The sequence below is a fragment of the Asterias rubens genome, chromosome 22, assembly GCF_902459465.1.
Source record: "Asterias rubens chromosome 22, eAstRub1.3, whole genome shotgun sequence".
Classification (NCBI taxonomy): domain Eukaryota; kingdom Metazoa; phylum Echinodermata; class Asteroidea; order Forcipulatida; family Asteriidae; genus Asterias; species Asterias rubens.
In genome coordinates this window covers 4,517,095-4,537,933 of record NC_047083.1, presented here as the reverse complement: position 1 = coordinate 4,537,933, position 20,839 = coordinate 4,517,095, and the positions used below count along the sequence as shown (strand labels likewise).

Here is a 20,839-nt window from a genome sequence, read left to right as displayed (position 1 = left end):
AAAGAGTTACATTTTTAACACAATGAAACCTTGGACCGGGATGGTTCGCAAATGCCCACAAAAGAACATTAATCAATAAACATGTACATACAGCTACGCTTCGACCTTACCTCACCACTAAAAAATAAATGCAGTGGACACTTTGGTATTTACTCAAAATAATTTTAGCGTCAAAACTTACTTGATAACGAGTAATGGAGAGCTGTTGATAGTATAAAACATTGTGAGAAACGGCTCCCTCTGAAGTAACGTAATTTTTGAGAAATATAAATGTCTCATTCAAATATTTGAAATAATTACAAAATTTGAGGCCTTAAGCCTTTTATTATGCATCTGAAAGCACGCACATTAATGTACAACAAGGGTTTATTTTTATTTCTGTATTCTCTTGCAACTTCAATGTACAATTGAGTCAAACATTTCTTTGACAATTACCAAACGTGTCCAATACCTTTAATGTGGCCCCTTATAATCTCAAATGAAATATGCATAAAACAGTCTTCCGTGCATACTCGGTACAAACCCATAGCAGTCTAGCTCTATACATAAGGGCCCAATTTCATAGAGCTGCTAAGCACAAATATTTGCTAAGCATGAAATGTCTACTTTGGTAAAAAAAAAAAAAAAAAGCATTAACAACCAAATTTCAATTTGTTGCATGTTCCTTGTTACTGTATCCATCTGTTGTTTGCTCGTCCTGAAAATCACGTTGAAAGTTGGTTGGTAATCGTGTTTTTATCAAGGAAGAAATTTCATGCTAAGCAAATTTGTGTGCTAAGCAGCTCTATTAAATTGGGCCCTGATAATTATCCATACAATGATTATCATGAGGCGTTTCAGAACATCTCACAAGAAGAACAAAATCCGAAGACCTTTCCCGGTTTCTGTTTTACATACTGAAATAAAAAAATTCTAATGACGACTGTATAATGGAAGTTATTAGTGACGGTTTGTAATTATTTTTAGCATAATAGTCGATCTATATTCCCGACTACAACTGCGAAGTGGACTTATGGGTGCTGAGATCTCAATATGCGGTCAAATTGGATTTTTAAGCTTATACTTTGAGGTAAAGGCGACGACTTAATTAAACTTCAATTCCCTGCGGTGTCTACGGATAATCGTAGCAATCATCGTGGAATCATTAACCAATGAATTCGGGTTGGTTATATTATAATACACTTCAAAAACTGGAAAGTAACATTGACACCAAATAACACACATTCGTTTTTAAACACACATGGACACCTTTGGTAATTGTCAAAGATAAGTCTTCTCACTTGGTTTATTTCAACAGATGCTCAAAATGACAAACCTGTGAAAATTTGAGTTCAATTGGTCGTCGAAGTTGCGAGATGGAAGAAAAAAACACCCTTGTCACTCGAAGTTGTGTGCCCTTATAATGCTTGATTTCGAGACATCAAAATCTAATTCTGAGATCTCGAAATCAAATTCTAAGATCTCGAAATCAAATTCAAATATTTGAGTGGAAAATCACTTCCTTCTCGAAAATTACGTTACTTCAGAGGAGCCGTTTCTCGTAATGTTTTATTAATAGCTCTCCACTGATCGTTAACAAGTAAGTTTTTATGCTAACAGTGATTACCAATAGTGTCTTGTGCTTTTAAAAACAATTAAATTGGTGTTAGTGTTAACACCCTGATGTTAATTTTGTTTCTCAGTTTGGTATCTGTATGACAGCACCAATGGTGTAAATTTTAACACCTCAGCCGTCGATTTCACAAAGAGTTAGGGACTCGTCTAATCTCCAGTTAGGACGAGTAACTCTTCCTGTTTTAGGAATAATCTTAAGGTCTGCATGCTACAGTGCAGGGTTGGGACTCGTCCTAAGTCCTAAGATTAATCCTAAAGTTATAGGAAGAGTTTGGTGAAATCGACGGCTGGGTCTACAGTGAAGTTCTTATCGACTCTTCTGATTCAAACAATTTTAACTTTAATTGTGCACATAAAAACACAACATTAAATTTTCAATTCAATTCAATTCCAATTAATACACATTATTTCCATACTTCCATGATAAACATCGACAATTACATTTCATACGGATTACGGGGTAAAGTAAAGATAACATTAAGTAGCAGTAAGCAGGATAAATGTAATAAATACAGAAGTGGGGTGTTTTGATAAGCAGAAGCTTGTAAAAAAAACAGCCAGACACAGAAAAAGAAACGAAACAAACAGACAGACATGCCAGCAAAAGGCAGACGAACATGAAACATGACAACTACTCCGACACAAGATAGATCAGAGGAAATACAATGAGCTCATAGTTAGCGAATAGATGGCAGAACAGTTTAAAGAAGCGAATGATACAAGATAATTTTGTAACCAGGATTGAGATAAAAATATAAAACATTTAGATTGTTGAATATTTTAGATTTTTGACGATTTGGGCATTGAATACTATCCGATTTTGAAAGAAGCGTTGAAAATAAACAGTTTTGCTTTCTGTTTAACTCTTGTAGGGAGAAAAGATTAGGGGACAATGACTTCTTCCAAGCAACGTACAACGACGCTCAAGCTAGACAGAGGCAGAGAGTATTGCAAAGCTATCTGGACGACAGGATGGCATCTGTGGGTAAAAGAGACGGGTAAGTCCAGGAACTAGACTTGTATTGGAATTGATTGTTGCTCCACGGAGGGTGTGGTCCTAATGATCGGGTTAATGTGTTGTCGCTGTCGCTGTCGCTGTCATTGATGTTGTCGTTGATGCTATTGTTATTGCTGTTGCTGTTGCTGTTGCTGTTGCTGTTGCTGCTGCTGTTGCTGCTGCTGTTGCTGTTGCTGTTGCTGTTGCTGTTGCTGTTGCTGTTGCTATTGCTGTTGCTGTTGCTGTTGCTGTTGCTGCTGCTGCTGCTGCTGCTGCTGCTGCTGCTGCTGCTGCTGCTGCTGCTGCTGCTGCTGCTGCTGCTGCTGCTGCTGCTGTTGCTGCTGTTGTTGCATGTACATGTATTTTGCCTGGGATAAACCTTACCACGAACTAATACAATCCAATGAATTGTCTTATTCACAGACTTAAAAGGAATTTCGACGAAGATGTTTACCACCAGGAGGGTTTAGACAATGAATTTGTAAGAAGACTAATGGCCAAATACTTTGATGGTGTTGCAAGACGTCGTTAAAACAGGTACGTTTCTTATAAGACATGCATAACAAGGGCAAGGTATACCTTGTTGTGTTGCATACAATAAAACTCACATGTAAATATTTAAATTTATGAAAACACCGTGACCATTCTGTGTCAGCGATTACACACTCTGTCTGTCTATAAAGGCACTGGACACTATTGGTAATAACTAAAAGAGCTGTTTATAACACATTGTGAGAAACGTCCCCTCTATTTTTGATAAACAGTCAATTTCTCACCCAAATGTTAACAAGCTTTAGGCCTGAAGTCGTTTAATATTTTTTAGCCATATGAAAGCACACAAATTTGTGTAACAATAGTGTTTTTTCATTAATTATTCTCTTGCAACTTCGATGACCAATTGAATCCAAATTTTCACAGGTTCGTAAACTATGCATAATATTGGGATACACCAAGTGAGAACACTGGTCTTTGACAAATGCCATAGGTGTCCAGTGTCTTTAAACTGAAACTTTACTCGCGATTTGTATCGTATCGTTCTCTATGGTGTTGCCTATTAATTATTAATCAGCATAATGTTGACAAAACCTATCTATGGCCCTACCTCCATGCAGGTATTAGACTTGATTCAAGTCCTGTTCTCGTTTAAAGATGTCCCTTGAAAGCATATCGCGCCAACTAGCAAACAATCCATTATTATAGCAGGCGCGTGTGCCAATTTTACACAAGAGCAGTTTGGTGAGGCTCCCTTGCTAAATCTGAGCATGGTTGACAAAGGAGAACAGTTTGGAAATTGCTGCATCACAAAACAATAGTTTTCTGGCAAAAGCAAAGATGATACCCAAGCCTACATCCGTATAGACTGTGAAAGGGATAACCCTGTTTGAGCCATAGGGGTAGTTGGCAACGGCCTCTGGAAAAAACAAAACAAGTGTAGCCCACACCTTGAGTGGCCTTCAGGCCTCGTGTGTCTGGCGACTTGCATTAGAAAAAAAACGAAAAAAACACGGGACTGGGACTTGAGTCAAGTCTAGGCAGGCATATACATTCATAACAGTCTGACCTTTTGGAAGGTCTTAAGCGGTGACAAAGATTGAGAGCCAATTAATCACATTTAACTGTTTCAAACATCTAAATGTACTACCAGTAAAGTTGGACATGACACTGGTGAGCCAAAGCATTGACGTCATCAATCAACAATCAACAATCAAAGAGAGGTAAACCAAGTGCAAGTTCGAGTGTAAACCAAGGAGCAGGGACCAATTTCACAGAGCTGCTAGGCACAACAATTTGCGTAGCATGAAATTTCTTCCTTGATAAAAAACAGAATTACCAACCAAATTTCAATTTGTTGCATATTGCCTGTTGGTAAATCCTGTTTTAATCAAGGAAGAAATTTCAAGCTATTAATTCAGTTGATTTCTAGAAAGATACAAGCCAGAAATTAGTTCAACTTCAAAATAATGTCCCCACCAAACGTTTCAACGAAGCCGACTTTATTAATGGGCCTCTTATCAGATCTATAGTCTACTTATGGCACTTATGGTGTAATTTTTCTGGTCTATGAGGTCTGATTAATGGGGATGTTAAAAGCAAGATAGGAATCGCCAAGTCTGTACGGTACATCGGCTTTGAGTAATGGAGTTTAATTTGCCCATCAAAATCGTCGTTATAAATGCAATAACATAACAGGTCCAATATGTTTTTGTATGTGACGTAACACTTACAGGCGCTGCACAAATTAGTTTGGCAAGTGGCTTATGGGTGTTTGCCAACATAAGCATAAAATAACAAAACTGTGAACATTTGGGATCAATTCGTCATCGAAGATGCAAACAAATAATGACAGAAAAACACCCTTGTTGCATCACTCTGTGTGTTTTAGATGCTAAGGCTTCAGGCCTGAAGTATTTTTATTTGAGTGAGAAATAACCTTTTTCTAAAAAACTAGGGAGCCGTTTCTCGCAATGTTTTATATTATTATCAACAGCTCTTCATTACTCGTTACCAAGTAAGTTTTCATGCTAACAATTATGTTGAGTAATAACCAAAAGTGTCCATCAAGATGGCATTAATCTGGATTCCAGAAAACGACGATGGTATCATAGTTAGTAATGTTTGACGCTTTGTGGGGAAAGAAGAAAAAACTATTAATAAATAGTAAAATTGCGGGTATACAACCATGCGTCTTATAGGGCGAGTGTTGGCTCTGAAAAGAGCCGTTTTGGTGTTGACGTTTCGAACGGTATACTTTGCTCGTATTCAGGAGAATGTAGGCGAGCAGAAGTATGCTGAAGACGAGCAGAGTATACCGTTCGAAACGTCGAGATCCAACCGGCTCTTTTCAGAGCCAACACTCACCCTAAGAGATTTACGCATAGTTGTACCCGCAAGTTCACTATTTATTTATAGTTTCTTCTAATGGTATCATAGTTGTTGTTATTTCGGTCGGTATCAAAATGAGATAGTACATGAAGATGACTCTGTATAACATGACGTCACGCTCTAAAAAAACTGCGTAACAACGTGTTATATAACGAGAGCGTAGGATGGCCTTAGCTTTCGAATCAAACCGGACCTTCTTCAGAGGCATAACACAAGTGCAAACAACATATCCATTTATAAGAACAGGTAGGGAGTGGGAAAAGATCAAATGGAGATGGTTATGACAATTAAAAACAAGATACAGGCAAATCAATGGGATCACCCCGAAGGGATACGTCAACAGAGAAAGAAAAGTTTCTTACTACGACTTGTGGAGGGTCTTTTATTATATATGTATAGACCTTTCTTTTGCAACGTCACAGCCCGAGTTTTTGCCAACCCAGATTGGAAAACTATGGAAAGCCATAAGTGCAAATCAAGAAAAGATCGCTATTTTTTGTAATAATGTAACCAAATTTGTCGATTTTGTTTAAAACAAAACAAATAATTATGAGAAGTACTTTATTTAATTGAAAGTTCGCAGAAAATGTTGAATTTTGTTAAAACATCTGTTTTTATGATTTAGTGTTTTACTAACATTCGGCCGTCCATGCCAACCAAGGCGGTTTGTTGATCAACAAAAGAAAGGTCTATATCTGGTGGTTGAGATGACCTGAGCAGTGTTCGATCCAAACCGGAACTACGTCATGAGAGGCACCAACAAGTTCAAACATAAACATATTCTGTTTACAGCCAAAAGAGGAACAAAGGATTGAGGGATGGTACCCAGGAAAAAGGCGGGAAGGTTATAGCCAATTAAAGTTATTAATAATATTTACAAACAATGTAGTGGCTAAGAACCAAGACGAGTAAAATGGTGAGGACAAAGGATGGTCTGTGTATGAAAGGGGAGGTTACCAAACAACGAGATGACGTTAATACGCAGCGTCATTTTCCGGTTACAATATATTTGTTTTGTTTTAGTGACATTTTCAGTTTCTAATGTTGTTCTCACATAGTTGTACTGTTCCTCTTAAAGGCACTGGACAATTTTTGTAATTACTCAAAATAATTGTTAGCATAAAAACTTACTTGGTAACAAGTAATGGGGAGCTGTTTATTTATAACACATTGTTAGAAACGACTCCCTTTCGAGTAACGTAGTTTTTGAGAAAGAGGTAGTTTCTCAGTCAAACATTAAGACTTTAGGCTCGAAGCCTTTGCTTGGTATCTGAAAGCACACACATTTGTGCGACAAGGGTGATTTTCTTTCATTATTCTCGTACAAAATTGATGACAAATTGAGTCAAAATTTCCACAGACATATTTGTTATTTTATGCATTGGGATTTACCAAGTGGGAATACTGGTATTTGACAAAGGTGTCCAGTGCCTTTAAGAAAAAATATCAGAAGCTTCTATCCCCCTGAATCATAAAAAAATGTAATATATTCCGCACACTTTCTCAATTTGTTGAAAAAATAAGTGTAGACAGGTTTGCAATAAAGGTGGGCACGAGTCAAAAGGCATTGCTCTAAGTTACTGTATTGTTCTCTTCCTACATAAATATTCCCTGCCCTGGATTGCGTATTGTTTTGGCGCTTTTACACTGGCCATTGTTATGCAGTCAACGGTAGAATACACAATTAAAACAAGAAATATGTAGGGTCTGTAAGAAGACGGTAACAACAGGGAGGTTGTATTGGTTTCACGATCAGAGGAAGCAGATATAGAGTTTCATTGTTGCTTCCTAATATGCATTAGGTACGAAGAATGAACGAGAAAGTGTAGATTCGTGGATAGAATATACGAGAAGAAGACGAGTCAATGTGGTCACGAATCTACACTTTATGGTCTATTCTTTGACTTAATTTCCCCGATTGGTTACGTAACAGTTTCAATGAATTGGATTTCTCAACGGTAACAACACTGGTTATCTAATTCCGTATACGTTAAATCCGTATACGTTGTCAAACGATGTGATTGGCTTAGTGGTGTATCAAGACATGCATAACATAACTCTGTTAACTTTTGGACTCATTATTGTTCGTCGAAGTTGCGAGATAATAATTGAAGAAAAACACGATTCGCACATATTTCTGTGCTTTCAGAAAGAATTAATAAAAGGTTTCGCGGAGGTCTTTAAATGATTTTTTTTTTTGAAAAATTACCTCTTTCTCAAACACTTTGTTATTTGGAGATGCTATCACATGTTTATGTACTTAGGGTGGTCCTTCAAAGCATTTGGTACCATGTATTTGTTGCCACCTCAGTTGGTACCAATATCTGGTCTGGCCCATGGACTACTTCAGATGAAGCCGTTTCTAACAACGTTTCGTAATATTCTATCAACAGCTCTCCGTTGCTCGTTACCGTATGTTTCTATGCTAATATATGAGTATTTACAAAACGAGTCCAGTGCCTTTAAGATGTTTACGTTTGTCTCATTCACAAGCTAATTACTTCTCTCCATGTCCACACCTGTGCTCTCTTATAACCCGCTTTTGTTAAACAAGTCCCCTGTAACTACCCTACCCCGTTTGCCTCTCTTTCCCTCTCTACTTTGTTTTATGTTTGTTACTCCTTCTCCGCTATCCCGCCTTTTCGTTACTTCTTTTGACTGCTTTCGCTTCCTATGTTCTCACTCATATTTCCACTTTAAAGACACTGGACACAATTTGTACTTGTCAAAGAGCAGTCTTCTCACTTAGTTTATCTTAACATATGCATAAAATAACAAGCCTTTGAACATTTGAGCTCAATTGGTCGTTGAAGTTGCGAGATAACTGTAAAAGAAAAACACCCTTGTCAGGCGAAGTTGTGTGCTTGCAGATGCTTGATATCGAGACCTCAAATTCTAAATCTGATGTCTCGAAATCAAAATCGTGGAAAAAAATACTTCTTTCTCAAAAACTACTTCACTTCAGAGGGAGCCGTTTCTCACAATGCTTTATACTATCAACCTCTGCCCATTACTCGTTACCAAGTGAGGTTTTATGCTAATAATTATTTTGAGTAATTACCGATAGTGTCCACTGCCTTTGACGAATGCTTCTGTTATAATAAGTATACTTCTTTGTGATTTGATTTTATTTGAAAAAGAAAAAATGCTAGGGAAAGGCTCTGGTTCGGTTGATTTCTTTTTTTATATAGGGAAAGACTCAGCCTTGTTCGAAACGTAAGACCCTTAAAAACACTTTCGTGTGCAGCAATTTTTCAGAACTCAAAACATTATTTGCCGAACGTGGCTTTGTGCGTAGGCTGGTGGCTGCTTTCAGTGAAATCCATAATAGTAAACACTTACGAATAAAGGTCACATTTACCGTGACCCCCCAACTACAAGTGCTTCAGGTGGCCTCGTGAAACATTTCTTGGGGCGACGAAAGAAATGAATTTCAAGAATTCATTTCGAGAGGTTTTGGGATGATTAAAACTGACCTCTGACGCAATTGGTGCTTGCTTTGAAACTGTTTGACATGGAACTTGAAAGAAATGACAACAAATCTTGCTATAGTTTTATCAATTTTTTACTCTGACGTAAACAATTAAAATGCGTACGTCACACTTCGATCTCGTAATCTCTGAGATACATTTTTGTAAAGATTAGTGGAACTGAACAAAACCTACTGGAAGAAATACATTTCAAAAATAAAAAGCCCATAATACTCTGTACTTAATATATTCTTGAGAAAAACAAGTTGCCACCAACAAAACAACTTTGTATATTTTCCCTGACTGTATAGGTAAGTAATAATAATAATGGAAATTTATATAGCACCTATCCATGTAAAGATGCTCCAGGGCGCTGAATAATAAAAAGAAAACCTATTAAAATCCATACAGTTAAAACACCCAAGAGAAAATACAGTAAACATAATAAATGCAGAATTTGTATTGACTAAGTTTGTTGTTGAATGTTTTTAAGAACGTTTACTCCCGTTGTTATAATTCCGTATTTTCTTATGTTTTAGTTTGTCTATGTTTCCATGTTCAGCGCCCTAGAACATGTTTACACATGATTAGGGCGATATATAAGGTTTGGTTATTATTATTGGTAGTATGGTTCCGTGTAATGTTTTGCATAGCATCACATGTATGTTTTACCCTTTATACCTGTAAATGTTTGTGGATACCGGCGCATTATAAATGCCCATTATTATTAAATTATTGTTGTGTTGTGTTGTAATTGCCTTCGAGAAAGACTCTGCTTTAAAGGGTCAACAAATCACAGGCCATGATAACTTTGTTTTTGTTCCATTAATTTGTACCATTATCTATAGGTTGTGAATCAGTGTGCAACAGCTAATTCTATTTTGCAGTATTTTCATAATACTATTTGTAATGATATCAAGCCAATCATGTCTACTATTTCAAAATCCTATTGAACCATAAAGAATATTAGTTGATTTAGTTTAACATTTCAAAACATGTTGATTTATGATATCAAGCGATAATCATGTCTACTTTTTCACAATACTTCAGCTCTAGAATAAGGTTTGAGATAGCATACACTTCAGCATATTTATTTTTATATTTCTACTATTTCAAAAAATTTTCGGTCTATAAAGAATAATATTTGATATAGTATTACATTTCAAAATATATTGTTTCGTGATATTCGGCCTCGGGAAATAGGTCCTTCTTCTGGTCACTCAAAGTCCCTCGAGGGAATAGACATAGTATTTACCTCATTGCCCGTCAATATGTGTATATTATGATACCGAGTGTTATCATGTCTGCTATTTCGAAATCCTTTCGGTATATAAAGAATCAGGTTTGATATAGCATTACATTTCAAAATATTTTGTTTTATAAATTCAATCGTAATCATGTCTACTATTTGAAAAGACGTTGGGTCTAACACGAGATAGGGTTTGTTGAAAAAGCAGTACATTTCAGAGATATGGTTTATGATATCAAGCGTTAATCATGTCTACTATTTCAAAAGACTTTAGGTCTATAACACGAGTAGGGTTTGTTGATTTAGCAGTACATTTGAAAGTAATTTGGTTTGATATCGTGCGTAATCATGTCTTTAAAATACATGTTTTTTTTTCTTCAAATTTGGTCAACTATATACTATTTCAAATCATTCATTAGGTCTATAACAAATAATATATTCTTACATAAGAACATATTTTGCTTCATGCTATCGAATCTAATAGTTGGCTGCTATTTTGAAATCCTTCCGGTGTATAACGACTAAGGTTTGATTAGTCTTCATTTTGAAGATATTGTGATTTATTGAATAATCCGCGCAGAAAGCCCTATGTAATCACCGTCTGGAGCCATTTATGAGCGACCATCAATACAGAACTACTTCAGAAGCCAGTGGTTTTCAAATGTCATTAAGGCATATGTAACTAAAGGTTAGATCAAAATGTGTCCGCAATTTGACAAATCTAACTTCCTTAAAATGAGGGCATTGGTTGGGGAAAGTGGATAATAAAACAACCGAGAAACGTTCATTCAGATCATGCCATATGATCTATCTTGAAGTCCGCTTGCAATCGGTGCAGGGCCAAATGATATCGGTAAATGATATCGGTAATTCTCACTTGATGTATCTCAACATATGCATAAAATACCAAACATGTGAAAATTTGAGCTCACTTGGTCGTCGAAGTTGCGAGATAACTATGAACGAAAACAAAAAACACCCTTGTCACCCGAAGGTGTGTGCTTTCAGATGCTTGATTTCGATACCTCAAAATTTAATTCTGAGGTCTCGAAATCAAATGTGAATCAATGTGAAAAATTCCTTCTTTCTCGAAAATTACGTTACTTCAGAGGGAACCGTTTCTCACAATGTTTTATACTGCAGCTCCCCATTACACGTTACCAAGTAAGGTTTTTATGCCAATAATTATTTGGAGTAATAACCAATAGTAGCTCAGTCTCCTGGCGATGACTAGAGCAAGTTAGTCGAAACGTTGAGACCAATATTAAGAACTTACTCCGCTGTAGTGAAGTTCATAACGATTTACTAAAAGCTAAAGTAGTAGTTCCGACAGATTGTCAACCTTCCGCCCAGGAAGTAGCTAAAAAGCAGGACAGTTCTTTTCAGAACTGAGATGTCTTCCAAATTCCACAAAATGTACTCCGCGGTAGTAGAATATAAAGCAGAATACAGCTCTCTAAAGAACAAAATCTACCTGGCATTGGCATGTAGATACACAAAATGGTGTTACGGCAGACCATACATTGATACCGCACCATGCAATGTCTCATGTCCTGTAAAAGTAGCTATTAAGCAAAATAAACTAAAATAAGGTCACCATCAACAATACCACCTCACATGTAGTATAATATTATATTATTATTTTTTTTTTTTCGTTTGTTTTCTTTTTTAAGCAGACATTTTGACACGCGACCGCAAACGCTCTAGCAGGGTCTCTGGACAAAACGAACCCAAAGCAATCACACGCTCTATATGCGGCGTGTAGATTATATTATTACGAATCCCAAAAGTGAAGAAATCTTACACTAGCTATATTATTTATACCTTATTAAATGCACTGCACACTATTGGTAACTACTCAACATAAATGTAAGCATAAAAACTTACTTGGTAACGAGCACTGGAGAGCCGTTGAAAGTATTAACGATGTGGGAAACGGCTCTCTCTGACAAAACGTAGTTTCCGAGAAAGGGGTAATTTCTCACTTAAATATTTAAAGACTTCACGCCTGAAGTCTTTCATGAGGCATTATTATCTTGCAACTTCGATGACCAATTGAGTCAAACTTTTCACATATTTCTTTATTTTATAATTATATGTTGGGAGACACCAATTAGTGACAAACTTTGACAAGGTGTCCAGGGGTTGATATCACAGATAGTCCTAACCTAAGACCAGTCCTATTATGACTCTTTAGGATATGTAGACAACAAAAGACTAGTCATGAGTATAACTCGTCCTAAAAACTCAAGATAAGACTAGTCTTGATTGTTGAAAACAACGGCAGTGCATTTAATGTCCATGCTTAACAGGCCACGCCTTTAAATTTTACCCCATCTTTTTGTTTTAAACAAAATCGCGGAGCTTTGCACTTTTTCAATGTCTGCGTTGCCTTGTTTTTCCGTCTCCCTAATGACCGATTTGTCTAGAAATAGCAACAATTTCTATCCGGCCTTGTGGATGAAAGACAGCATAGGAGTTAAGTGGGGGTATTTATCAGGATACTTGAGACCAAACTATAGCAACATCTCACCCGTCTTCGATTACCTCTTACCCGCCCATGCAACTTCTCCCTGCCGGAGTTGTTTCTCGCACCGTGTGAATCATGCGGTTTTTAAATAGAGTAAATAAATTAACTGAGTGCGTCTTCTCTGGTTTTGCCTGCCGCATTTCGCGTCTTTAGGACCGCCTAAGTGGCAGGCTCAAACAGCCGGTTAATAAATAGACAACTGTAAATTGGGTTGGAACGACTTCATCCTCTGTACTTTTTTTGGCGGTACTTGGTGCAATGCTCATTTAAATGCTGAGTCACGCTTTGGCCGGCCATTTTAAACTGCAGTTCAACTTGTATCTTAAAGGCAGTGGACACTATTGGTAATTACTCAAAATAATTATTAGCATAAAACCTTTCTTGGTGACGAGTAATTGGGAGAGGTTGATAGTATGAAACATTGTGAGAAACGGCTCCCTCTGAAGTGCCATTGTTTTCGAGAAAGAAGTAATTTTCCACAAATTTGATTTCGAGACCTCAGATTTAGTGGTTTTTTTTCATTATTATCTCGCAAGTTCGATTACCGGTTGAGCTCAAATTTTCACAGGTTTGTTATTTTATGCACATGTTGAGATACACCAAGTGTGAAGGCTAGTCTTTGACAATTACCAATAGAGTCCAGTGTCTTTAAGTCCGCGTTTTATATGGCAGCATTAGGCCCGAAGGCCGGATGACGCAATGTTCTATTAAAGGCATTGGACACTATCGGTAATTACTCAAAATAACTGTTAGCATAATAACAACTTACTTGGTGTTGAGCCATGGCGAGCTGTTGAGAAACATTGTGAGAAACAGCTCCCACAAGCACAGCGTAATGTGGTTATGTAAAATGATGTCGGTTTGTGTGCCCAAAACTTTGAACATGAGAAGTATTAACACGGTAACGCTCCTCACAGATTGTGTAGAGATTATTGTTCCCGATTTTCGGCGTTATCTGAAAAACGCGAATTGCCACATGTTACTGTTGTTTACATCTACATAGCCATTGTACCCTTTTGGTGAACAGTATTGTCCAAGGCCCACACTTCGTGTATCACAACTTCTTTGTAAAATAACAAACCTGTGAAAATTTAGGCTCAATCGGTCATCGGAGTCGGGAGAAATCCCACCCTTGTTTATGCACGTTTCGCCGTGTCATGACATGTGTTTAAAATAAATCCGTAATTCTCGATATCGAGAATTGATATTGTTTTAATGTTTTCTCAAAAAGTAAAGCATTTCATGGAATAATATTTCAAGAGAAGTCTTTCACCGTTGCCTTCTGTAAACCCTGTAAGTTGGTTGTAAATCTGTGAACTTTTTTTTTCTGTGGCTTTAAATATTGAATTGAAACAATCGAACGGATTCAAAAACCAAGGGACACTTTGCCTTTAGTTCACCATCGGTTGCGTCGACCCCTCGTACATCTTCACTGTGTTTTTCCATTAATGACAATAACACAACTTCACTTGCCATCGACGACAGACAAGAAACGCTCTTGTTATGACCACTGGAGATAAATTACTAGATTGTGTCACTCAATGCCTGGCAGAGGAAACATTCAAAATGATTGAGAATTTAAAGTTAGAACATTTTAATTTTATACAATAACAATAAGCACATTATACCGTTCTTACACATGAAAGGGTACCACAACGCTTTAAAACAAAAATAATATACATAAGCAATCAACAATTAATAATACAAACGAATTAAAAAGAAATAATTAGCCAAATAAACAGAAGTCTGGAAATGGTCCGTTTTAAAGCCATGGGACACTTTCGGAACATAATTTTTTTGAAGTTCACAGATTTACAAACAACTTACAGGGTTTACAGAAGGAAGACTTCTCTTGAAATATTATTCCATGAAATGCTTTACTTTTTGAGAAAACATTAAAACTATTGTCAATTCTGGATATCGAGAATAAGTTGTAAAACACGAAGTATGGGCCTTCGGAAATACTGTTTACCGAAAGTGTCCAATGGCTTTATGCGTTGTTTTGAAGTCAGTAACTAAGTAAAATAGCATTGGCTAACTTGATAAGGAAGATTCAGGATTGTTCCAAAGGTCTCGACCAGCTGCATACAAATCTTTGGAAGATGAAGTGTATCTGGTTTGAGGTTTAGTGAGAATCCTTGTATCTGAGCTGGAATGCATTTATAGACCTATAGCTTTGCTTTTCCCTTCGTAATTCAATCTTTCCCTCATCACATTAGAAGACTGAAAATGTGCATCTCATCTGGCTAATATTTGGCCTGATTTTCTCCCTTTTTACGCAGCACCTGTAAACAAAAACTCTTGATCAATGGCCAAGTTCACCTTTTCGGATCCCTACCAAAGATTACATATTATTGTTTTAACTTTTGCATTCATTGATCAAACGTTTTCGTGACTACCTCCCCCGCTCCCTTGTTGTTACATTTGAAGAAAAAGACAAGTCATGAATAAAGGCCCGGTCACACATGCCTCGATGATGACAAGACGAGAACGAAAACGTTATCAATATACGCCCTCGATTGGTTGAATAAAGCGTGGGCGTATTCTGTGCGGAGTAGAATAGAATACCTTCTCTTTGCGTCGTTGTCGTTCTCGTTATCACTGCAGTGTGGGACCGGGCCTTTAGACCCCAAAAAGCCTCTTCAGCTCTTTCACAATTGAATGCTCTCCATCAACACAGCTCACTAAGCAAATAACCGATTAGCTACTAAGTATGTTTGGCCGAATTCTCCACATTCCCCCACAATCAAATTCATCTCCAACCATTCTCAACTAATGGTCTCCTTAAAATGTCACCGATTATCTTGACAAACCAATCGGTGCATGGGGTCTTCCAGCCTATTTGGCAAGAGAAAAAGGGAAATCTCAGAAATGGGGGTAATTGGTTGGGTGGATATGCGTGTGTACCTCTGTTCAGACCAAAACCAGTGTATTATGTGTTCAAAGACTGTTTGTTTGATGGAATGAAACAAACGTGGCAACCTGTATAGATCTCTTGCTACAACGCGGGCTGCACCTAAATGTACCTATCTTGACTGTCATTTTGAGAAGTAAAAATGTGCACAATTGTCCCGTCCGTACCATCCCCTTTTGTCTTGAAAGCTATTCCATATCTTAGAACAGTTTCGATCTTCCCAAACCAATGCTGACTCCAGGAAATTGGGAGTATGAGATAAACCGAGGAATTTCGAGGCGTCTGGATCATTATCGACCCACCATATGCATTTTAACAAACGCTTTTCAACTCGAACGGCTGGGGATTCGAACCCACACTCTGCTGATCAGAATCACCAGAGTTTGAATTCGGTGCTCTTAACCGTTCGTCCACGACACTTCCAACGATGCAGAGTTTCTTAATAACTCTAGACTAATAAATGCATCTCTTCTCACACTCAGGGTGAACCGCATTCCTTAGTGTCTAGAAATCCATTCCATTAATGTGAATTTGATATTCTTGTGCTGGGAAGTGATGGGCGTGTTTGTAACAAAGTTGATTGGCCGTCGGGAGGTTAACAGTTGATGCCTCGCCTCGTAGATGTAATCGGTGTTTCCATTCCATCAGGGATAGCTGGAGGGAGTCTGTCAGTAATTGCTACAATGTAATGAGGGTCATTCCCCCGCCCGACAACTGTCATCATAATTATTATTGTAAAACCATTTATTCCCCCCTTGCGGGAGATGATAGTTAGACTCAGTATTATTTGGGGATGATATAGCTCAATGGATTTCATGCCGTTACCTTAAAGGGAAGGTACACGTTTGGTAATTACTCAAAACAAATACTAACTTAAAAACTGCCTTGGTAACCAGCATTGGAGAGCTGTTGATAGTGTAAAACATTGTGAGAAACGGCTCCCTCTGAAGTGACGTAGTTTTTGAGAAAGAGGTAATTTCCCACTAAAATATTAAAATACTTCTAGCTAGAAGTATTTATTCCCATCTGAAAGCACACAAATTCGTCCAACAAGGGTGTGTTTTCTTTCATCATTTTCTCGCAACTTCGATTACCAATTTCGTCTCACACTTTCATTTTTCTCCCTTTGTTTTCAGAGAGTTAATGCACCGCTGATGAAATGGATGATGAACTTTGACCGAACAAAATGACCACTGCTGTCTCCAAGTGACCTTTAACCTGCTCGCAGAACTTCCCCTCCTAAAATAATCGGCCGACTCTTGCGGCTTGCATTATTTCAGTTTTTATTTTGACGAAGGATCTGAGTAAATCAGTTCATAAAAACACTAAGGCATCTAGCCCCATTGCAGTTTAATGTTGGCGTGGATTTGGTGCTATTCAGCATCAGCACAGTAGGCATATCCGAACCGGAAAACAAAATGGCGTGCGCACTGCTGCACACGCGCAGATGATTCATTCACCAACACAGCAGTCGCCCTTTCCAATTGGGCAAAAAGTGGGGTCTTTCGATTGGGACACTTAAATCTTTAAAGCGATTACAAATTCACAGCAACTAGCATAATCATAATTTTGTCGATGGCATTTTGTTTTGTTTTTAACTGTCTTATAAAACACAAAAAATCAATTTCAAAATCCATAATAAGCATTCACAAAGCCTTCGGAGATAATGGCGGACACAATGCTGTAACACTGTTAAGTTTGAGTACACGCAAACCGTACAGTGCACTCCTATAGTGACGACCAAGGGTAAATGCCATACAATCATATTCATTATAATGACAACCTCGTTGAGAAAACCTCAAGAGAAAAAGCCAAACACAAGCCTGTGCATGCCCTTCTACACACTATTTGAAAACCTTCTCACTATTGCTGACACCAGTAGTCTTACACTTTGTAGTTTTTAGATGTTAATAACTATTATTTGTAATTAAGAGCTATATTATTGCAAATAGCCGTACAAGTGCCGTACAAAATTGTATGTATTAAAAAGCTTATGTATTGGTTTGTACACAAACATGAATGCACCCACGTCATAATGCATCAACACATTTTCTGCGTGTATTATGGGGAGTAAGCGCTCTAGTCAATATATATAGCTCTATGTTTTTCGACCCAACAAATTATAATGAGCATTATTTGTAGAAGCAGTTTGCACAAATAACTGTTAATGTGTTGTACATAATACTTTCAAAAAAACGTAAAATAATAGACTTTGCTCGGTTGTATTAGCTGTGAGCCTTTTGGAAAGCAAGGTTTGAGTTTCAGCTCCGCGGCAGCATACTTCATACACCTTTTTGAAACCTCGTAGGGCCTACCGAAAGCACACCTTTTCAGACTTAGACGTAGGCTCAGTCAGAGCCTCAAGCCCGAGCCGGAGGTGAGGTTTTCGAAAAGGTACGATGATGAAATCGTGCGCTTTCAACACAAGGCTTCATAGTGACATGATAAGCATGTTATAGTAAACGATAGTTTCGAAAACGCACTGTTCGTTTTAAGAACAGCCTCCATATAACTTACACATGTACTATCATTATACAAACCATATGGGGGCGAACTTGCATTCTGAGTTATTGAGCCATCGTAACATGTTTCAAATTACTTCGTTAGGGTTCTGCTGGCACCATTTTTTGTTTATTTATTCATGGCTTCAAAGTCAGTTGACCTCAGTCTATACCATTCTCTTAAATGTATGAAAGCTTAATCATTAATTGGGAAAACAGATACACCTGTTTTGCACACACAGATGGTTTTCCCGTCTCTGTTGTGGTTATTTTATCAGGTTTAAGTGATCTTTAATGTAACTGCCAGATTGGTCTCTTAAACAACAATAAACCCATTGCAAATAAGAAAATGTATAAAAAATGTGTACCAAGCGCACAGGGTGCCCGACTCGCATTCGTTTTCTTTTTGTGGATGTATTAATGAAGGAAGCAAAGACTTAAGACGCCATTTGCGTGTTAGATTTTGAATATTGTCTGGTTCAATGACGTGCTTGGTCACAAGTCATCGCTTAGGTTTGAATTCATCGACTATCGAGACAGTTGCTATATCATAATTTATTATTCGAGGCAAGCTTTTGCGTAGTTATCGTAAGACACGGTGAACACCCACACAACATTATGCATGGATGTGTATGACACAATGGAGGTTGCTTTGCAAAGACTTGCCCGAACCATTTAACATCAACTGTCTCCGTAGTCTGGGGAATTCTATTGTAAAGCGGTACATTGTGACTAAACAAGTCATTGTACCAGACATTAATCTCGCAAATGGCTAATTATTGAGATTCCAGATTTGCAATGTGTCATAAAAGATAACCATAATCATAAACATCATTGGTAGTAGTAAGTGTTGTGAGTATGGACCTTTATCACGGCGTGGTTATCTTGATTTTACTCCATTCCAACTCATCGTAACCATCAATCTGAGGCGGGACGAAATAATAGTCTGGTTTCATGCGCAATGAATGTTAGCATTCATTACTGTTATTGAAAACAGGGAACATGACCAAGATGGTGACGGCGTGAAAAGGTCTATAGTGCTGATCAAAGACAACACCATTGCTAAGACATTCTGACTTTAAAATCGTGCAAACATTGTTATAAGAAACTCTATTTGGGCACAATTTTGTTCACAAACAGGTGAGCTTTCCTTTAAACCAAACAAATCTACCCCAATGTTTTGCAAATATTATAGTTGCTAACATTATTGTCTTGTTTGATGAGATTGGTAAGTAGCGTTTGTGCTAATTAACTTTCACCTGACAATAGGCATCTTATCAAAACTTTTCCCGGACAACTTGTGGAAAGGTTTTCCCGTAACCATTTTGGAACAACTGCTGGCTCCCAGTAGATAGCAAATCTAAGTGCGTGTGGTTTAACCAACATTAAACAAATGGCCCATAGAACTTTCAGTTTATACAGAATGCACAATATTTTGTTGAGGGATAAAAAATCAGCTCCAGGGAAACTTTCCCGCAACTTATCCGGGAAAAGTTTAAATAAAGTGTGCCTTTGTAGTATTTGAATCCCAAATTAATGTGTAGATTGATTTGTGTAGTTTGGAATCCATTGCCTGGTTTGCTAAAACATCCTAACTCTTTCCATTGGCGCAGGCTTGACACAATGCACCTTGAGTTTTAATAAATGTTTCACCATAAACAAAGAAAAAAAAAAAACTTAATTAGAAGTAAATCGGGTAACACTAACACAGCCATACTTAAAGAAAAAAATACAGGCCATTTTAAAGGGACTAATATTTATTTAAAATCAGTTAAAAGTATTAGTACAGCCATATTTAAATGATTAACGTTTCGCCCTTTAATGAATACTTTTATATATATATATATATAGTTATGGTTCATTAAAAAAAAGTTATTGAAACATCGGCATCACAAAGAAAGAGTGTGTCACGTGTCATAAATGAAGTTTGTTGATTGGACTGCGAGCCTTGTTTGAAATGCCGGTGTCTCGGAGAAATCGGTCCACGGGAGATTCCGTCGATATTGAAAACTAATGTGCGCTTCAAATAATAATCAATTCTGAATTCCCTTTCCACCCCTTTTGAGAAACTATTACAGTGCAATTACAACCGTAAGACAGTTACAAAAAAAACCTGATCTTTTGAAATAATATGTTATTATTTCAACCAAGTAAATAGATGGACGACGTCAATGACCGCCATCTTTGATGGGAAAACAATGGAAAAATGCACGCGTGTACGCACTGCGCACGAATCTCAGCCAATGAGAGCCTTTCACGCATGCACTTTTCATCAAAGATGACGGCTAGTTAATAAGCAAGGGCCATGTCACACGGAGCAATTTACAGGCAACCAGTTCCAGGCAATCTTCAAGAAGAAAAGGCATTTCCATTTGAATGTTGGAATTTTCCTTTTGTGGATCGTAAGACAATGTTTTAAAATTGACTCATGTGCCACCAAAGTGATCCTGTAGCATTCACTGCAGTTGATTGCCTCCAAGTTGCCTGCAAATTAAAAGTTGCCTCGTGTGACAAGGCTTTAAAGGCAGTGGACACTATTGGTAATTACTCAAAATAATTATTAACATAAAACCTTACTTGGTAACGAGTAATGGGGAGAGGTTGATGGTATAAAACATTGTGAGAAACAGCTCCCTCTGAAGTGACGTAGTTTTCGAGAAAGAAGTAGTTTTTCACGAATT

The 20,839-nt window shown here is 37.5% G+C and overlaps 1 protein-coding gene across 1 annotated transcript in view; it reads left to right on the top strand.

Annotated features, from left to right (window-relative positions):
* LOC117305089 overlaps nucleotides 1-20,058 on the top strand; it is a 48,648-nt gene extending 28,590 nt beyond the window's left edge. The window contains exons 3-5 of the mRNA XM_033789824.1: nucleotides 2,487-2,612; nucleotides 3,035-3,148; nucleotides 16,794-20,058. Of these exons, the coding sequence (XP_033645715.1) occupies nucleotides 2,487-2,612; nucleotides 3,035-3,143 (235 nt within the window). The 3' untranslated portion in view covers nucleotides 3,144-3,148; nucleotides 16,794-20,058. The remainder of the gene's footprint in view (nucleotides 1-2,486; nucleotides 2,613-3,034; nucleotides 3,149-16,793) is intronic.
* The last annotated feature ends 781 nt before the right edge of the window (nucleotides 20,059-20,839 follow it).